General features: G+C 44.4%; 11 protein-coding genes and 1 non-coding gene across 12 annotated transcripts; 8 read left to right on the top strand and 4 right to left on the bottom strand.

Moving 5' to 3' along the window:
- Nucleotides 1-85: 85 nt before the first annotated feature.
- AGE1 (LALA0S11e00606g1_1) lies at nt 86-2,629 on the bottom strand (the record flags this gene model as incomplete). The annotated part of the gene is made up of 1 exon (XM_022775105.1): nt 86-2,629. The coding sequence occupies one exon, from the start codon at nt 2,627-2,629 to the stop codon at nt 86-88; it is 2,544 nt and encodes an 847-aa protein (XP_022630490.1).
- An 859-nt stretch (nt 2,630-3,488) lies between these two features.
- Nucleotides 3,489-3,686, bottom strand: LALA0_S11e00584g (LALA0S11e00584g1_1; the record flags this gene model as incomplete). Its single annotated transcript, XM_022775104.1, has 1 exon — nt 3,489-3,686. The coding sequence occupies one exon, from the start codon at nt 3,684-3,686 to the stop codon at nt 3,489-3,491; it is 198 nt and encodes a 65-aa protein (XP_022630489.1).
- A 1,169-nt stretch (nt 3,687-4,855) lies between these two features.
- LALA0_S11e00562r lies at nt 4,856-4,928 on the top strand. Its single transcript has one exon. It is a non-coding gene; the product is annotated as a tRNA-Ala (tRNA).
- Nucleotides 4,929-5,097: 169 nt separating this feature from the next.
- DCG1 (LALA0S11e00540g1_1) lies at nt 5,098-5,901 on the top strand (the record flags this gene model as incomplete). Its single annotated transcript, XM_022775103.1, has 1 exon — nt 5,098-5,901. The coding sequence occupies one exon, from the start codon at nt 5,098-5,100 to the stop codon at nt 5,899-5,901; it is 804 nt and encodes a 267-aa protein (XP_022630488.1).
- A 163-nt stretch (nt 5,902-6,064) lies between these two features.
- On the top strand, nt 6,065-6,295 carry SNA2 (LALA0S11e00518g1_1; the record flags this gene model as incomplete). The annotated part of the gene is made up of 1 exon (XM_022775102.1): nt 6,065-6,295. One exon carries the CDS (start codon nt 6,065-6,067, stop codon nt 6,293-6,295), a length of 231 nt encoding a protein of 76 aa, XP_022630487.1.
- Nucleotides 6,296-7,306: 1,011 nt separating this feature from the next.
- On the top strand, nt 7,307-8,656 carry RBA50 (LALA0S11e00496g1_1; the record flags this gene model as incomplete). The annotated part of the gene is made up of 1 exon (XM_022775101.1): nt 7,307-8,656. One exon carries the CDS (start codon nt 7,307-7,309, stop codon nt 8,654-8,656), a length of 1,350 nt encoding a protein of 449 aa, XP_022630486.1.
- A 950-nt stretch (nt 8,657-9,606) lies between these two features.
- Nucleotides 9,607-10,692, top strand: KRE28 (LALA0S11e00474g1_1; the record flags this gene model as incomplete). The annotated part of the gene is made up of 1 exon (XM_022775100.1): nt 9,607-10,692. The coding sequence occupies one exon, from the start codon at nt 9,607-9,609 to the stop codon at nt 10,690-10,692; it is 1,086 nt and encodes a 361-aa protein (XP_022630485.1).
- Nucleotides 10,693-10,766: 74 nt separating this feature from the next.
- Nucleotides 10,767-11,870, bottom strand: CAB1 (LALA0S11e00452g1_1; the record flags this gene model as incomplete). The annotated part of the gene is made up of 1 exon (XM_022775098.1): nt 10,767-11,870. The coding sequence occupies one exon, from the start codon at nt 11,868-11,870 to the stop codon at nt 10,767-10,769; it is 1,104 nt and encodes a 367-aa protein (XP_022630484.1).
- A 1,376-nt stretch (nt 11,871-13,246) lies between these two features.
- Nucleotides 13,247-14,203, top strand: LALA0_S11e00430g (LALA0S11e00430g1_1; the record flags this gene model as incomplete). The annotated part of the gene is made up of 1 exon (XM_022775097.1): nt 13,247-14,203. One exon carries the CDS (start codon nt 13,247-13,249, stop codon nt 14,201-14,203), a length of 957 nt encoding a protein of 318 aa, XP_022630483.1.
- A 208-nt stretch (nt 14,204-14,411) lies between these two features.
- QCR7 (LALA0S11e00408g1_1) lies at nt 14,412-14,798 on the top strand (the record flags this gene model as incomplete). Its single annotated transcript, XM_022775096.1, has 1 exon — nt 14,412-14,798. One exon carries the CDS (start codon nt 14,412-14,414, stop codon nt 14,796-14,798), a length of 387 nt encoding a protein of 128 aa, XP_022630482.1.
- Nucleotides 14,799-15,112: 314 nt separating this feature from the next.
- On the bottom strand, nt 15,113-16,333 carry HLR1 (LALA0S11e00386g1_1; the record flags this gene model as incomplete). The annotated part of the gene is made up of 1 exon (XM_022775095.1): nt 15,113-16,333. One exon carries the CDS (start codon nt 16,331-16,333, stop codon nt 15,113-15,115), a length of 1,221 nt encoding a protein of 406 aa, XP_022630481.1.
- Nucleotides 16,334-17,665: 1,332 nt separating this feature from the next.
- Nucleotides 17,666-18,913, top strand: PBN1 (LALA0S11e00364g1_1; the record flags this gene model as incomplete). The annotated part of the gene is made up of 1 exon (XM_022775094.1): nt 17,666-18,913. The coding sequence occupies one exon, from the start codon at nt 17,666-17,668 to the stop codon at nt 18,911-18,913; it is 1,248 nt and encodes a 415-aa protein (XP_022630480.1).
- Nucleotides 18,914-18,916: the final 3 nt, after the last annotated feature.

Here is an 18,916-nt window from a genome sequence, read left to right as displayed (position 1 = left end):
TTTTGAAGATGAAACTTCTTAGAGGCGAACAGTATTAGTGAGCACTGTTGTGAAATATGGAATTGATAAGCTCATTATGCTTGGCTTATGACTGATTCTTGGCTCCTGAGATCTTTGGGAATTTCAACCCGCGACTTTTGGTAGGTAAAATCGATGTACTTGCTGATGATGGTAAAGCGCCAGTAATACTCCATCGCTTGTTGACGGGATTACTGGTAGCATCTGAGGCAGAAGAAACTTTCCGCGTGGTGAAGTTTCCTGCTACAGAAGTGTCTATTCTTGCGATATCAGCTTTCTTGGAATCCCTCGAGGTTGCCCGTCTGGCAATAGGTTTGACTCGATACACGCCATTAGTCTCTACTTTCGACTTCCAGTACTCGTATTCTCGTTGAGAGAGAGTAGATGTGTCGCGAGGAATTGCACCGACTTGCAAGCCATTCAGAAGTAGAAACTCTGTTATGAAAAATGTGGAGTTGTTCTTGGTGCCTTGGTAGTGTTTTAGTGAGTATTGAAACGTGGTTTCAACACCATTTTCGGTATGAACTTCATTCAAACGAACCCCTTGTGCGATACACTGTTGGAGAAGGTAAATGCTGTTGAGGTGGATGGATTTGATTAGATTGTGACTGAGTCTTTTCTCAATAGCTTCTGGGTCTATTTCATCCAAAGACGTAACAAATTTTCTTTCCACGTATTTCTCAGTTATGAAATCGGACCGGAGCTGAGGTAAAGAATCTGAATCAAGAATTTTTGCGTGCAACTCGGCTTCGTAAATAGAATTGACGTTCTTGTTAGACACAGATTTCATCAGCTCAATTATTTCCTTTGAGGTGAAGGTATCAAGCTTTAAAGAGCGGATTTTCGAGTTGTGGACCCCTAGCGATCTATGCACGGAGGAGCATTTTATGCAAACAACGCAAAGTAGGTTGATGCTAACCCATTCGACTTGATTTGTGCTGCCACAATCGCAACACATGGTATTTGACTTGTCGTTAGTGGATACAATTTGTGAAACCTCTATCGTCTTTTCTCCAGGAGCTTTCGTTGGAGTTTGCACTCCAACCGCAGCAGATTCTTGAAGAACCTTTAGCCATTGTTCTAGTTCGCTGTTACTTTCAGCTCTGAAGGCCCGTGTAACTTCATTGGTAGTAATAACCTCAAACCCATTGAACTTTCCATAGTCCTGTTTTTTAATGCATGCAAATGTGAGCTTGATAGGTGTCCGTGAAAGTTTCTTTCCCTCGGTTTTCCAGTCCGCATACTCCGAAAGAGTGCAGCCATTTATCACTACCCACTGCTTGTGCCATCCAGAAGACTTGCCATGTCCTTTCTGAGTCCACAGTATACCTTCTTTGTAAACCTTGTGAGGTCCAACTGGAGCAGGGGAGGAGAAATCCGAAAAGCTTTTCGACTTTGAGATCTGGTCTCTCATCTCATTTATGCGCACCCTTGAAAGCTTGAGCTTGGATTGATAGTTCCTGGCGCTTTTAACAAGAGGAGTTGAGGTTGCTGGCTCCAGTATGCTCGAAAATTGCGCTATTTCATACAAAAACCGTCTAGCAGAGGATCCGTCGATGAACTCGGTCAAGTATACAAAATAGTCAAACCTTTCTAGCTCGAACTGGACCTTTTTGCTTAAGTTGGCTGCGTCCGCGCTGGACAGATTTTTGCCCATATACGAGTAAAAAACTTTGGCCTGATCGTGGTACTGCTTACGGCGAGCAGATACCGTCTTCAAAGGGATTGTTGACGCGTAACTTTCGAGAGGGACGCTAAGCTTTTTCTGGAGAACTGTTTCGAGCTGATTCAGCGATTCCACCTTCGCCTTTAAGGTGGTAACTAATGCGGCTGTCACGGTGTTGAACTCTTGGGAGAAGGAAGGGAGCAAATTAGCCATGTCTTGTGCGCAGGAGACAAGGCCCGTCAACTCCTTAGCGGTGGTATTGACAGAATCTGCCACTTTTGCACATTTTTCTTGAGTATACTTTAACGAGTGTCGTAGTGTTGGGATTAGATTTTCACAATGCGAAATAAACGTACGGAACTGAGGCCCGTCGGCTTGGAAGGCGTACTGTGGTGATGAAGGTGTTGATGTTGGCGATGGTGACAGCGAGGAAGAGGAACTAGACTGGGACGGCAGCTCGCGACGAATCTGAACGGGGTCCACCCACACGGCGACGGACATAAGCAAACGATGTCGTACCCTGACATGGACGCTGTGAAGACCAGAAGTTGCCAGAAGTGGAGAGAAGGAGAGTGTAAAGGAAACGATGCTGTTATCCTCAGTTTCAAGGCCACTGAAGGGCAGTTCCAGTGTTGCTGAAGAGTCCTGGAAAGCGCTGCAAGATACGTCTGTTCTGGATACGATACTGCCCGCAGAATGTTGAAGGTCATCAGACTCTTTCCAGGGCTCGTTGGAAGACCCTACAGCTGTATTTTTCCGTATGACACATCGCACCTTGTATTCAAAGGATGACAAGGACGCCAGAAGCGCGAGTTGTTGGTGCTGATTAGCTGTTGGATGTTGAACGAATTTGAGTAAAGTTGAAGACGAAGAAACGGGCGAGAAATCGATGAGCTCGGCACCGATTTCGCCGCACAGTGTCAGCAGGGAGGCTGTGGCACTCATTTTGCTAGAGCAGGGAGCTCAACAGGGTTATGTTTTCTTGGAAATGACACCGAGTCTCAACTTATGAATGAGTACTAATTCGAGAGTAGCCCGCTAATTTATATCATATATAGACATACAGACCTGTGAACCGGAGATGCCAGGAATTAACATAACAAACACAGCAGGCGGAATGCAGAACATTACTGGACGATAGAGTCGAAACTTCACAAGACGAGTTTCGACTCACAAAAAGAGGCCGACGACGTAGGAGAGTCCGATAATACACATTCTTAATTGGCAAAAGAAAGGTTAAATTACATATATCTAGAGTGCCATCTTACAAAGGGTGGTCAGTGGTAGCACAGTCCTTCAAGTGAGTTTGCTTCGTTTCCCACAGAGAGACACTCTAATATTAAAAAAAAGGAGGAGGCTGAATGAAATGATGGTTGTTCTTTTAGGGAAGAAAACAAAAAATAATCCGATCAAAAAGACATAACTCGATTTTGTAGAACGGGAAAAAAGAGAAAACAAAAAAATGTTTTGTTATTCAGAACTAATTTTCAATGGTCTTGTGAAAAAGTTGCCTTAGTGGTAAAAAAAGTTTTTTTTGGAGAGGATGGATGTATTATTATTATTATTGTTCCGCTTTTGTCACAGCCGCCTGCCGTGCCCGCGACTCTATCATATAGTAGTGGAAAAATGAAGCAGTAATAGCAGTGGTAGAAGTAATAGAAGTAGATGATCAACTTACGACTTCTGGATTCAGGCACTTCGTACGAGAAAAACTTCCAGCACTCGTTAGTCTATGGTAGGTTGTTGATGTAAAGGAAAAAAATATTATTGAAAAACTCCAGTTGGGTTGGTGGGTGTGGTGAGCTTAGAACAACAAAGCGACACCGGCAGCAACGGCGGCACCGAAGACACCAGCGCCCATGGCGTTGGTGGCGGCAGCACCGGTGGAGATCTTGGTGGAAGTACCGTTAGAGGCGTTGGAACCGTTGGAACCGTTGGTTTGGTTAGCGGCCTGGACGGCGGCAACGGAGGCAAAAGCGGCGACGATGTTCTTGAATTGCATAGCGATAGTTGATAACTGAAGTGGTTTTTGAGTTGACTATTCTAATAATCAAGAGGAATCAAGCTAACACCACCACACAAATTGCGGGCGAAACCTGTTCGCTTTTATAGCTCGGAACTCAGGAGCGTCCTTGTTCTCCGTTGCCAGAAAGGGAAAAAAAAAGGAAAACGGAAAAAAAAATTTTTTTGCACACGCGTCAGAGTCGACGTAAAATCCGAGGATTCCCGCGCCACAAAAACGGTGGGAAGAACACAAAAAAGAAGATGGCTGGGTAACCCGGACCACGAAAAAAATATTGGGCAAAAGTGCCACAATTTTGCGGGTCGGCCGCTTCTCGTGTGGGTCCGGACCTCTGTATTCCAGGCCCATTGGCGTGTTTTCAGACGGTAGGTTTTTTTTTAGACGGGCTCGGCCCGCATGGCTGGCTGTTCAATTTTGAAAGGAATTTCCAGGTACAGAAGGGAACGGTGCCGGATACCACCAGTGAGTGGCGGATAGGAACGGGACAATCGGACAAAGCGGGGTGGAGCGGCGGTTTGGAAGTGAGATTGGTGTAGGTGTTAGTGTATAGGACCCTCTGTTGTGATTTGGCGTTTGCGGTTGTAGAAAAGGCTCCTTACGCTTTGATAGTGGACACTCTGACGTACGATGAGCGTGCTGTACGGATGGTACACTAGTAAGACTTGTAAGACCCCTTTCGAACCACAAACACACCCACACCCACACACACACATATCATGGCCTTTTTCTCGATGGCGCCATCGACCGGAGTTTGGAACCTGCGATAATGACTCACATGGGAATGACGTCATATCTCGAGAAAGGCAGCGGGAAAGGGGTCCCCATTATGGGGTCACGTGGCGTTTGGGGGGGGAGATATAGGGAGCGCGCGCAAAATAGGGAATCTCATGTGGTTTTTTCGAGAACGTTCTGGCGTTAGGCGTTAGAGACACCCCCCTCCACCGTGTCACCGAGAAAAGCGAACAGTTTGAAAAAAATACAACGTTTGGCGGGCGTGTGTGTCTGTAGCAGGCGGGAGCTTGTTTTTGAATTCAGATATCTATGGATGCTAATGAGCTGTACACCTCTGAATGTGTTTGTCAGGCGGTACATCATGCCTTTGACAGCCTGCTACATAGCGCTCAAACTGCAAAGATCGTCATCAAACCGGGCGTGTGGCGTAGTTGGTAGCGCGCTCCCTTAGCATGGGAGAGGTCATCGGTTCGACTCCGGTCTCGTCCAAAACTTTTTTTTCGCACATCACCGAAGTGAGAGAAGAAAAACTTATCTCGCTCAGCTCGATTATAGAGGGGACAGACGAAAACAGGTTATAATGAGAAGGGCTTGTGGCAAGTCGTGTCCGGGTTGAATCTTACGTCTTTTGTGTCCATGGCTCGTCGACACTTCGAAAATGCATCTGCTGATTGTCAATCCGAATAGCACCCAATCCATGACCGACGCCGCGGTGGCTCAAATAGAAAGCTACTTGAACAAAGTCTATCCCGCCGTTCATCGCGATATAGAGATAGCGCAATTCACAGGACCGCCCGATGCCCCTCCAGAAATCGATGGCGAGGAAACCAGTAGAGACTCGACCCGCAAGTGTCTCCCTCTGCTATGCAAGCGTACTACTGACACGGACGGCAAAGACCGGCAATATTTCGACACTTTTGACGGAGTTCTTGTAGCTTGCTTTTCAGACCACCCACTGGTCCATGAGCTACAGGCTAAAACCGAACGAGCTACTCCCGTTACGGGCATCTTCCACGCAGCTATGACAACCTGTTTGTCGAGGCCCGGCATACCCTTTTCTATCATCACGTCCAACGACGAGTGGGTCGACTTACTCGATGCCGCCGCAGAACGTTTGTTGGGAGCCACTAGACCATTTTCTTTGTCCAAATCTCCTTTCAGAGGCACCGTTGCCTCTTCGGTCCCAGTGCTGGACCTACACAACCCGGAAAATCTCGACGCAATCGCCAAGCGTATTTACCAAGAAAACATTGACCGACTACATACATCTACCATCATCCTTGGATGCGCCGGTTTCTCTGGAATGGAACAGCTCTTGGAACAGCACATACGCAAGATCGCATTACAAGAAAATCCTAACGCTATTCCTCCTCATGTGACCCTAGTTGATAGCGTGCTTTGCGGTGTGGAAACCCTAACCTCGATGTGCAGGTTGCAATTTATCAAGGGTGATGATTGCTAAATAGCTTGCGAAAACATGGGTAACATCGAGTTTGACGAAAATCATATGAAGTATATATATAGGGAGAGACGAGAGGAAGGTTTTCGGGAAATCAGCTTCGCGTAGTGCTTTTCGTAACTACATCTAAAATCCATCGATTATATTAACATCGTGAACCTTCACCATGCATGCCCGTGATTGGTTTCTAGTATTTATCTCTGTATTTCTGCCCCCGGTTGCAGTTGCACTGAAGAGAGGTGTATTCACCAAAGACACATTATTGAACCTGCTTTTGTTCCTACTTGGATACTTCCCAGGTCTGATCCACGCCTTGTACATCATTAGCAAACATCCTTACCCAAGCCATGGAGGTGGATTGACTCGTCCTAACGACGGCTATGGGTCTCTAAGCTAGACTGTAGATATATCGCTACATAATTTAAGCATATGAACGCGTATGAGAATAAAGGACACTACAAGTTGGTCATCTGCTGCTGTTGGCACTTGTCAGTAGTCTCGGTACTACAAATATCGCATATGTGTGGCACCCATTGCAGCGTTTGTGGACGGATTTGGGCTTCTGAGCTTTTTTTATATTTCGACGCTTTGTGCTTATGGTGAGTAGCATCTATGGTCAATCTTTAAGTTACATTTAGAATTATCAATGCTGCTTCTACAAGAAACAGTTATTTTGCAAATTTCTGCTTACGGAGAAGAGTGTTTTGTGTGTAAAACTTCGATAGTTCAGAGCACTTATCACCTAAGCTATTATCATTCAATCATTCAGTACTGGTTTTTGCCAATTTACGATCATATAGATATCTACACACTGCAGAGAAAGACGTCTACAACAACGATGCTATTTATGACAGTTCTTTTCGCACCGGACCCAATGGTTTAACTCATTAAATTTGACTCGCATTCCATGTAATTAGTACATGGAGAGCACGAATAATTTCCAAACTGTAACTCAATCACTACAAAAAGACTTTGATACAAACAGCTCAAATCTCGTCTTAAACTTTTTGCTAACAACTTAATGGCCTCTCGAATCTACTGTTCGTCGTTTCTTGTGGTTCCCTGAACTAATTTCAATCCGTTCATGTTCTCCTGCGCTCTTGAAATGTTTATCTAAATTCTCTACGTCCCACCTTCATGCGTCTGCCCATTTCTAAAACGCTTAAGAAGTAAAAGCCAGATATCCGTAGATGTCAAGCCAGTCCGATGCATCGTTGTTGTCTCTGACGTATTCGAAAATTAGATGACAGTTCTGAATGCAGGTCTTAGAGTCAAGTCTCGACCCGCTTTTCGTGTCGGTTATCTGGTCAAAGTACATTTGAAATGAAAATCTCAGCACTAACGTTGTAACCGCCTTAAGATGCCGCAGTAGAGAGAGCCCAGACGAGAGCTTTGAGCATCTATCAGAATGGATTTGTTGGGAGATATTGTAGAGAAGGATGTGGTCCAACCTGATGCCATAAATGCGGCGCCGCCAACAGGATTCCCAGCTCTATATGAGCCCAAAAAGATATCATCTTGGAAAACAAGACTACAGCAGAAAAGACAAAATTCAAGGCCTCGAGATACCAGCAAGGCAGCCAAAACTCCAGCAGCTTCTCAGAATAATGCGGGTACCGAAGCCGAGCAAATTCATCGCGAAAACATGGCTCGTATGAGTCAGATGTCTGCTCAACAGTTAGAACAAGAGAAACGAGATATCATGGAATCCTTGGATCCCAAAGTGATTCAGGGCCTAATGAAAAGACTATCGAAGCGTGAAGTGAAAGATTCGGGAGAAGACGCCTTAAAAGCTTCTTCAGCTCCCCTTTTTGCTGAAGTTGAAGGAGCACCAGGAACGTGGATTGGTGGTACGCACGAGACACCCGATCTCCCGCGCTTGGACGACGATGCGGTGGATTTAGCGCTTGGTATTAAAACTAAAGAGCCTAAGCACGTCAAGTTTGAGCCCGGAGTGGAAGATGAGGAACCTTTAGAAGAGATGCCTTTTGACTACCCAAGGCCCCCACTTGATGATGATGATGTAGCCCCGCAAGAGTACCAGTTCGTACAGCAAATGGACCACATGAAGAATGAGGAATTACTAAGTGATGTTCATTTCATGAAACCAACTGGAACACAAGTACCGGAGTTTGAATCACTTGACATTAACGATCCAGATTTCGATTCTAAGCTGCATGAAAAATATTTCCCAGATCTACCTAAGGAGGCTGATAAGCTAGCATGGATGAAACCAGTTGCGCAAAATGCTCATTCGGATATTATACACGATGTTTCTCAGTGCAGGTTTGACTTCAATGCAAATCTTGTGCCTCCCGACAGAAGTATTAAAACTACTAAAAACGGTTTACATCACCATGCTGACAATCCGGAACTTGCTGGTTACACAATAGGGGAATTACAGCATCTGTCAAGATCCACGTTCCCTGCTCAAAGATGTATAGCTATTCAGACGCTGGGCAGAATCGTCTACAAGCTCGGTAAGCAAAGCTACGCGCAGTTGGTACCAGAGGTTGACGCAGAAACGTACACTGAAATAGGAGGTACAGATGCGGTTCTCAATCACATTTATGGTATGTTCTGGGATCTTTGTAAGACCCATTCCGTCATCGAGTCATTGACGCAAGCGGCAGATGAAAATGAAACCCATAACCTGTCTGTTCGCAACTACGCCCTCGACGCGTTGTGGCTATGGAAAGAAGGAGGTGGAGATTTCAGACTGAAAACCGACTCGGCCAAAAAGAGTGGTACGAATTAAATAGACAGGAAACTACATTAAGTACCTACGGGAAAACAAAAAACAAAAACAAAAAAATCAAGAGTGAAAAGATGTAACCCCAGAACCCAGTTATAACGGTCCTTCAAGAAAGCAATAGAGAGAAGGAAGATCATGACATGCTGCAGTCAAAAAAATACTCTTCGAAAACAGCAAAATTCAGGATCTCTCAAGAGACAGATAATGGGAGAAGAACCACATACTGGCCATACAGATAACCATGCAGTGACCCTGTTGACACCAAAACTCACTGGCTCAGGCCCATGCGACGCAAAGTTTTCAGAAGGTACCACCGGTCCCCCAGCGTGTTTGCAATGATGGCCCAATTGAATTGGTGACAGCATGAACTTCCCAGAGAATCCAAGGTCAAGCACCGAAAAACTCGACACCAAAGCTCTAAAATCCAGGCGGGAAAATGCTTTATCTTTTTGGGATGTTCAATAGGCCTGCAAACAACAACATAGTACCAGGGTCCCGGCAAGGCAAAACTAATGGGGTATTTTTCGTCGTTATTCTCTGCACAGAGACACATTCAATGGACATCTGTATGGCGCAAACTGCGGCCCATCCAATAAACTTAAGTTGTGCAGGTTCACGAAAACTTTGCGTCCACTGAGGAACACCGTTGAAAATCAGATTACTAACTAGTCAAAACGTTTACGTCCGTATGGCAACAATATGCATTCTCAACCATCTATCTCATTCTCTATGACTTGCTAGCTTTTAACAAAAGTGCTCATCGGCATTGCAGAAAGCCTTTGCCTTTTATACTTCTCATAAATTTTTCAATGACAGCCAGTTGTTGTGTTTATTGATTGTATACCCGTTGGTAGTGATATAAAAAGTTAATAAAATATGTATAAACAGAAGCGAGCCCCAAACACACATTTTAGAATGTTACAATACCTCGGCGGCTACCTACATCAGTATCGATGGCGGATACTAAGGTTATGGAAGAACTCGCAACTCGTCTTGGCATGGCGGAGGAAGAGACGACGAGCCTCAGTGAACAAGTCTTACAAGATCAAGAAACGCACTATTCTGAGACCGTGCAGCAGCTGCAACGCAGTGCACAACAGCTAGTTGAAGACAATGAGTTTTTGTTTGAAATGGTGGATCCAAGTGCCGAAATTGATCCAAAAATTGTGTCTACGCACATCCAAGAGGTTTCTCAGCTCTTAGAGCGATTGAAAAATACACATCTGGAGCAGGAAATGCTGGATAATTTCCTGCGATATACACTTCCATCGGGAAATTTGTTGCAGCAGATAGAAACAGTGCAGGACGAACGATACGTTTTGCTGGAGAAAGATGTGGCACACTTGCAAGATGAGGTTATCACCCAGCTGGATTCGGAAGTGGACCAGCTGAGAGAAGAAATAGGCCATACCAGCCAGAAAATAGCAGACCAACGCGAGGTAGTGAATGAACTGTGCCTCAACACTGGAGAGCTGGTAGATGAGTGTCACTTGCTGTTGGAAGAATTGGAGAGATATAATGATACTGCAAAAACTGCTAGTCTCGAAACGGCCGATGGAATACCCTCCACGGAAGCTGCGATACAACACCTGCACTCTATCAAAGAAACGATCCAGGAACAACAACATCTCGAACAACATCTTAAGTGTTTGGAAAGGGCAAAAACGTCGCTGGACGCGATTTTAAATTCCTCAGATGAACAGGCCGACGAGCAGGACTTGAAATTGGCCAAAAGCTATAAAGCCCATCAGGCGCTGGTTGATTATTGGCGGAGTCAGTTCATAACCAACGAAATCCAAAATTTAGAGATCTTGCCAATTTCGCACAAAATTCAGTTTACCTACCACACGTTGGAAGTTGTCGTGCAATTGAACGCATTGGGGATTTCAAAGGTGAACCTTTATGGGGGCAACATACCGATAGACAGGCTGGACTTGATTCGAAGGCGTGCTAACGAGAGGCAATCTCGAGAGATTCCGCTCCATCTCCAGTTCAAAAACGTATTGAATATTATAAAGGAAAATGCAATAAGTGTATAAGACAAAGTTAAACAAATTAGACTGGTTTGAGAGTGTTGTTGGCGTCTGCAATTACGAGGTAGCTGCAGAATAAGTTAACTTCGTCTTTCGTCACCGAGATCATCATTTTTGTTTTGGAAAGTTAAAAAGGCACCCATGGCGCCCAGATACCCTTCATGCTTAAGGAAAAACGCCTGCTTCTCACCGTTCGACCAGAAGTTGATGGCATAACTGAGTGTATTCATCGTCATCAGATGCCCTCTAATGTACGATCCGCCAAAGTAGATATTGGGTATATTATGGATTTTGGCTTGAAGGTATGCGATTTGACCTATGTTGTTGGAGATTGCGTACAGCAAGCTCTTGGAGATGTCCGAGTTGTTGAATTTACGGTTGCGCAATTGTATGTCATCTGTGCCATTGGCAATGGTGTGAGAATGCGTCGCCAAATCTTTCTGAGTTGGCGCTGTCCGTTGGAAGACTTTTCCAAATGAGCTTGCGATATGCGTCGACTTTAGACCGATCTTGCCATAATTGGAGCCATATATGTCGCCCACAAGCATATCGACATGGGTATTGTCGCCCCCGTGAGCCCAACTCAGCATTTCGTCGTAGGTCTTGGCTCCTGTGATGAGCGAAAGTAGTCCCCACAACGTGCCACCACCAAGAGACGAACCCCCAACACGAGTGAACTTTGCAGGAGAATCAACTTTGAGGATGGAAACACCTGAGCCGATGTTTACTAGCATATATGGATAAACCTTAGCGTGTTCTGGAACCACTTTATGCTCGCCTTCAAGATCGTTGTACGTAAATACTTCCTCAGGCACTTCGTGGATAAAGTAGTCTAGTCCCTTTATCAAACACTCCATCTCGTCCAACCGAGCTATTTCGATAACGTCTGGAAACTCTTGGCACAGTAGATCGTGGAATTTGTATGCTCCACCGCCGGTAGCCACTATTCTCACGTTACTCTGACTTCCCTGGTAATGGTTATCGATGATGTCATGAATCATTCGCATAAAAAGTGCTATTTTCTCAGTTTCTACAGTCTCAAAAACCAGTTTTTTCGAGTCCATTGCGAAGAAAACGAGCTTGGCTAGCGATCCTCCGATATCGACTGCTATGATGGACTCTAATTCAGCAGTATCTCGGGCTATGGTGCTGCGTCGTGGACTCCATACTACGTCTTGACTCATCTTACACTAGATCACAGTTCAATGGGCTACCAAGCTTCTCAGTAGTGCTTACTCAATGGGCTCGAATTATCCAGCTGGCGGTGAGTATCAAGTTCCTTTAATGAGCTGAAAAATTACAGTCCAATTATGGTAAACGAGACATATACAAAGAATGACTGACATATCGTACGTTGTTTAAAGAAAGCCGAGTATGAATGGAAAATGTGCAGGTGGGGACCCTGCGTTATGAGCTGTAATGGAATTCTCTTTGTGTGTGGATGTGTTCGTTTATCACTGTGCTTGCAATAGTTGGAATAATTAAAGAATCATAAAAGTACGGGTTTTTGCGTGATTAGAAACGAATTTACTCCTAAACCTCGGGGCTTGTAACTTCGGCAGAGCGTCGCAAGATCATATTGGTAGCTCTATCCAGATTCTTTTTGATGGTCCGCATGACTAATTGCGAAAGAGTGTCTGTGAATTTGATGCATGAACGAATGTATTAAGTCCGCCCATTTGAAAGCATCATATCATGCTCTCACGAACCTCTATATGCCGTTCGGCTCAGTGTATCCACAGATTGAACGCGGGACCATCGCATTTTGGAGATGACTAGACATTAACGACGTTATTGTATATAGTGATCTTTAAATTTTGATCTAGAGAACCGCGTAATATAACTGATGACAGAAGTTGCAGACTGTGTAGTGAGGCCTATAGAAAACGCTACTGCAGAAACGTATTTGTGGTAGCAAAAGCTTGGTTCCATATCCGTACCATGCAATGAAATTAGGACTTTCGTTCGTTGAGGTGACACGATTGGTCCTTATATTCAGACAAACATCTCACGTGATCAGAAGTTCCTAGCGTATTCTAGTATCTACAAGAAATTCTGATAGAGAAACAATACCGCTTATGGAATAAGTCAACGTCACGTTAGAATTGTGACCACCGATACCCATGCGAAAGAAAGTTCTCTAACTGGAGCCGATGCACTGCTGATCAAGAATATGTCGTGAAACGTGATAAAGTTCGATATCGCATAATGTGCCTTGTAGATCTCGATATAGATATCTTAAGAGCAGATCATTTAACCTTCTCTAACTCTCTTCCTGCAATAGAAAACTTCACCACCTGGTTAAGTTTTTAAAGTGTTTTTGACACCAGGCGTAGAATGTGTCACGTGATGTGTTTTGATTCCACCTTAGGTAAGCGTCGGCGTGATTTTTTCGAATACCATAGTACAGCAGCAGTATATAAGGAATCGTCTGAGAATCAGCAAATTTAAACGTTAAAGAAGATACCTTACTGATCAGTTTCGAGCTTTTAGAGAATCATTTGTTGCCATTGGCCTTCTACACTACTGCAATTGTGATAATAGACGTAATTGTATCAGAATGAGTGTCACTTTGAGAGACCAAATCGCTGAGAAATATGCTAAAGGTATCAAATCGGGAGAGGTGCATTTCACTCAATCCGCTAGCAAAAAAGTGAAAGATCCAGAATCCGGCCTTCAATACGTTGTCAGCCTTGCTCCCAGTCTTCTCAAGAAACCAGAACGTGCCGAGGCAGAAGCCTCGAAGCGTGATCCTTTTGCAGAGCCCGAACCGGAATTGACAGTGAACGAAGACTTGTATGGATTAGGGAAATACAAATTGCTTCTAAACAAGTTCCCCGTGGTTGCAGAACATTTGTTACTTGTGACACGCGAGTATAAGCTACAAACAGCGCCACTGGATCCACAAGACCTTTTGACGTCGTACCGCCTTTTGCAAGATTTGGACGACGAAGATGAACAACTAAGACACCTTGTTTTTTATAACTGTGGTAAGACCTCCGGCTCCTCTCAGGACCACAAGCATCTCCAGTTGCTGAAATGGCCCCAAAACTTTGTGGCCTTCCAGGACCGTCTTTGCAATGGCAAGGACCATTTCATTCCCGATCAGCGCTCCGAGCCACTGCAGGACAAAAAGCTTTCATTCGCCCACTTTGTGGTGCCTTTGCCCGAAGAACCTGAGGCCGTTACTGAAGATCTACTCGCCATGACTTTCGTCTCACTACTGCAAAGAACGCTCACGTTTTTCCAGGACTGGACCAACGAAAGGCCCAACATGGAGACCGGATACAATGTCCTCATGACACGCCAGTGGCTGTGTCTTGTCCCTCGTTCCCACACCAAGAGTTCCGAACTAGACATCGGTTTCAACGCTACTGGCTATGCAGGACTCGTTCTCGTTAAGCACGAAGAAGTCTGGGAAAAGATTTTGCAAGAACCTCAAGTGGTCAACCGCTTGATGCTCGAGTGCGGCTTCCCAAATACCTCCGGCGTCAAAGCGACTGAATACCACTATTAATGTTGATGAAATACCTCTTATAGACTCTCTATTTTTTTTGACCAATCAGATTCATGTATGCGTCAGTTTCCAGTACTCTCGTACGAAAATGTTCCACTATATCGATAATTCCAAGTTTGACCAGTTTTTACAAGATCCTAAGCTAAACTTACAAGTAAGGTTTCTAGAATCTCAAGCTGGAAAAGTTCAGAATAACACGGATAACAAGATGCCTCAAACTTTTACTTCTATTGCCAAAATGGGCGACTTCATCTTGAAGACCCCAGCACTCTCCAAGGTTATCGTGCCAGTTGCTCACCAGTTTGTCAAGTTTTCCGGATACCGGAAGATGGGTCTAAGATTCGATGACATTATCGCTGAGGAAAACGACATTGTTCAAAAGGCTTTGAAGAGAATACCTGAGGACGAATCGTACGCCAGAAACTTCAGAATGATCAGAGCTCACCAATCATCTTTGACGCACCATTTGCTACCCCAGGCTCAGTGGGTAAAGGCAGAGGAAGATACTCCATACATTCTGCCATACTTGTTAGAAGCTGAGGCTGAGGCCCAGGAGAAACAGGACTTGGACAACTTGGAGCTGATCAAGTCTTAAGCGTTTCGGAAAGAGCCCAGAAATGGAATGAGCATCACCATTTGCATGCTTTTCTTCGTCGATCGCCAAAACATTATTTATGGTTTCAGCCCCCACTCCGAACTCTCAATTTTTGATGGCCATTAATGAGGAACCACTGGCTGTATTTAGAGAACATAGTATTCTATTTGAAAGAATAAAAAGGACACGCTAAGATTATTAGACAGTATTGACCTTATTATCAAGTTTTACAGGTATCGTTCATTTCTCTATATGTTACATTAGTGGTCAAAGCATTAGTTATTAAAATTTGTAGGAACAGAATAGCATGCATTTCACTTTGAGTTCTTGAATTTCGAGACTATCGAGTAAAAGATGTTCATTTTGCCTCTCCATTTACGAGAAGCTTCCTTCTGTGTTGCAGCACTGTCACTGACGGCGCGCTGATCAACGGCTGACGTTTTCTTAGTTGCGTTGACGGCAGAAGCGTCTTTCGAAAACTTCGAGGATTCCGATAAATCAACACTGTCTCCCGGCTGGCCCTGTAATATCTCTTTCGGAATACGAAAGGTAGTAGATGTATCATAAGCCGAAGCACTTTTGGACTTCCTATGCAGATTTTGACTAGTCGTATTGGTGGTTGTGCACGTCAGCGTATCATCATCTTCCATTCTAGTGGTATTGTGTCGTGCTTCTTTATCGTTGTCAACAAGTGCAACATCGTTAGACGGTAAGTCATATATCTGGCTTTGGAAAGTAAAGGTTTTTCGTGGACTTGGTGTTCTATTGCCAAACTTCGAGATTGAAATAGCAGGAGTAGTTGGGGAATAGGCAAGACCAGCTGTGCTGATCCCCGAGCTGAAACCAGAAGACAATGAGGAAAAAGATGGCTCTTGCCCCTGATTCAAAACTTGAGGACTAGCCGCGGGGAGATGCTTTGTGTAATTCTGATACCTTTCTTTCTGTTTGTTGATCTTGAGAGCATTGTTATTGTACTGATTCCTTGCTGAGGCTTTGGGGGACTCTGCTGTGTAATTGCTCTTCACAAAAGGTGATTGAGATTTTGCTCTTAGCGGTGACATCAAGGTAGCCTGTGTCACTATTTCAGTATCACTTTCCGAATCTTCTTCCTCCTCTATTCGCAACGATGGTTGACAATGAGCATTAGGAGGCTCAAGCTTAAAAGGCAAAATCAGCTGAGCTGGAGCAGATTCAGCTCTCCGGTGGGACGTGAACGATTGTGGTTTGGTCGTTAATGCATCATCTAGATCAATGATGGCATTCGGTACGTCGTGGGAATATGTGGACTCCTCTGTCATGAAAAACCGAAGACTTGAGTCCTGCTGTTGCGGAGATGAAGCCACAAATGTGTTAGAAAACTGATCGCTACCCTTTGGGGTCCCAGGTGCCGCGGGTTTAACAAAGTCGAGGTCCTGGGAAATTGCGAAGGATCTCTTGTGACGATGTCCTCTTCTGGATGGTGTACGATCACCATTCGGAGGTGGTGAAAGTGAAAATTCGGTATTTACAGGAACCTCCAAGTGCTCTGCATTCATTTTCGTGTTAGATGTGAGAAGCCACTCTCAAAAAAACGCCCTATTGGATTGAAACAGACAAAACGAGTGACTTAAATGTAGCTGGAAAATGGTCTCGAGAAGCGTTCCAGTACTTTCAAAAATAAAAAAGGGAGAAGTGAACTCAATTGAATAATTACAGGTTTCGTGCTTCTCTCTGAATGAGGCGTTTTAAGGCGCTTTTAAACGGACTTTTTACAACCTTGATCCCAGCAATTCTGACTATTGTGGATATACTTGGATGAAAAACTTGGGACAATCAAAATCGTCACAGGCCGCAAGGAAAAGATCGAGCACTCTTGATAAGGGCTCGATCTAATTAAAACCACTCCTGGAATGCGCTAGATTTGTACAAATTCCACCGGGGCTTGTTCCCGTGAAACGCCTTCCAGTTAAGTGCCGTTCAATTATGACCTCGAGAGCTACAGCGAGCTACCACTAGCTCTTGCCAGAACCCCTTTAGTCGATGCTTTGAGACTGTTCTTGTCTCATTTGTTCATTTTGAACAGAGATTCGGCTTTTTTCACTTATATTCATTCGTATTGCATCCCACCAGTGATAGCGTATAGGTAGTCACGTGACCGACATTGTCCTCCGTTGATGTGAATGTTTTGGCCAAGACTGTCTGTACTGACGGTATTGAGTTCTGGTCGGGCGCGAAGAAACAGTTCCTGGAAGAGATTTGAATGTTTTTGCTCAAGATTCTATTGTTGCTTCATGTATGCTGTAGAAAGGGATGTGCTGAACAGGTGAGTGGTCGGGAGGACATTGCTCGAATGAAATTTCCCAAGAAGAATTCAAGACATTTTTAAGACATTTATTTGCTTTCTATTCGGTATGTATCCTGCAACTGTTTGCGAATTCGCGTAGACTGACAAAGGCTTCCCTTGAATACCACCAATCGGATAGCGGTTATACAATGGTGCCATGAAGGGATAAGGAAGCCTTTGGAATAAAGGAGTCACTAGGGTGAGGAAGCAAAGTCTGGTTCAATAATAGCTCATCACTGGCCAGTGATATCAGGATTAAAATATTCTTATGTATTTTATATGGTAAAACTGTCGTTGACGCTGGTCATCTGAATCTCAATTAACTACTCAAACTAACTTGTTTCGTCGATAATGACTTTTGATGGGTAACTCATTACTCACAGACGATACTCACGATACCCGTTTCTAGCTATGGGTCGTCATATTAAGCACGAATACATAGATGTTGAGCTCAAGATCCACACTACCCTAAGAAAACCAGAAAGGATACCTCGAGCGCACCGACGAAACCGACATCCATATCGCAGAGGTTCTATCAATTGCAATGACTACGAAAAAAACAAGAATAACTGTTCTTTTCGATAACCTGCAGGAATTGGAGCAGATTGCACCCGATTCGCAACATGGCACCAATAACTCAGCAAGCATCCTGATCAAAGGATCCGGCCAACAAGTTCAATACAGAACTGTTGTGGATTACGTCGGTGAATTCCAACACGTGCGTATAACATGGAAAGGTTCACAAAACACTCGAAACAGCTTTCTCGAGGCACCCTTAACGGAAGGCCTGAACGTCTACATCGTAACCGGTGAACCCTTTACACATATAAAGAGGGCCATAGACTCAGCCAAGTATCAATTACTTCACTCTGGGTATTTTGATAAAGAACTTGTGCGCAGGTTTCTTCCTGCTGAGATTTTTGAAGTTGACGATTTGGATTGGCAGTCAAAAGATTACGACATAACGCTTGATAGCACAAAACAGAGGGCTCAAATCGACGAGTTTTATGAGCTCGAAAAGGATCATGATCAGATTATACAGTACCTTGATAGCTACGGTAAACTGGAAGTCGGACTCTTTTTCCCGGAATCTCCCGACGAAATCGATGTGCATCTAAACGGGGCGGTCTGTAGTTGGAATAGTAATGGCGTAATCGAGCAATGCCGAAAGACTTACCTATTTTACCAAAGGGCGCACGTCACAAGTCCAGAAAGCCATGGGGTGCCAGTTGACCTATTGGAGCCGGTGGGCCTTCATCCTACCCTTTCAGTGGACTTGCGAAACCGCTCCTCACCTGATAACTGTGGATACTACTTCTATTTAACAACCCCAGCTGATCTTTTTCTGGACAAGTTTCAGTCGAATCCAATTTTCATTGCAGGAGCTACGGACTTGGAGGCACCAGAATATGCCGTCACTGACTCCAGCTGGGGAATTGAAATGTTACTTGCTCTGACGCCAGAAAAGGTGAACGAAGTCAATTTGCACACACGTTACATCCGGCCCCAAATGTTGGGAGGGCACAAATCGGTAAAAATTTCACCTGTTATCTTCCAAGCTTGCGATACGGAGTACGACAACATTCATGAAAATCCATTCTACTCAAAATCATCAGGATTCGACTCACTATTCACTAATAACACCCATTTCAACCATCTCAATACTTCGACGTTTACCGTCAACATCCCTGCGGCAACTGCAGGGGCGTACGACATCATTCAGGTCGGAACCTGGGCAACCTTGTTTTTCTCCACTTTGTACATTCTGATAAAAATATTCAGGAAAAAATAAGTA

This window comes from Lachancea lanzarotensis, scaffold LALA0S11 (assembly GCF_000938715.1).
Source record: "Lachancea lanzarotensis genome assembly LALA0, scaffold LALA0S11, whole genome shotgun sequence".
NCBI lineage: Eukaryota > Fungi > Ascomycota > Saccharomycetes > Saccharomycetales > Saccharomycetaceae > Lachancea > Lachancea lanzarotensis.
The sequence above is the reverse complement of the archived record's forward strand: the minus strand, read 5'-3'. Positions and strand labels throughout refer to the sequence as shown.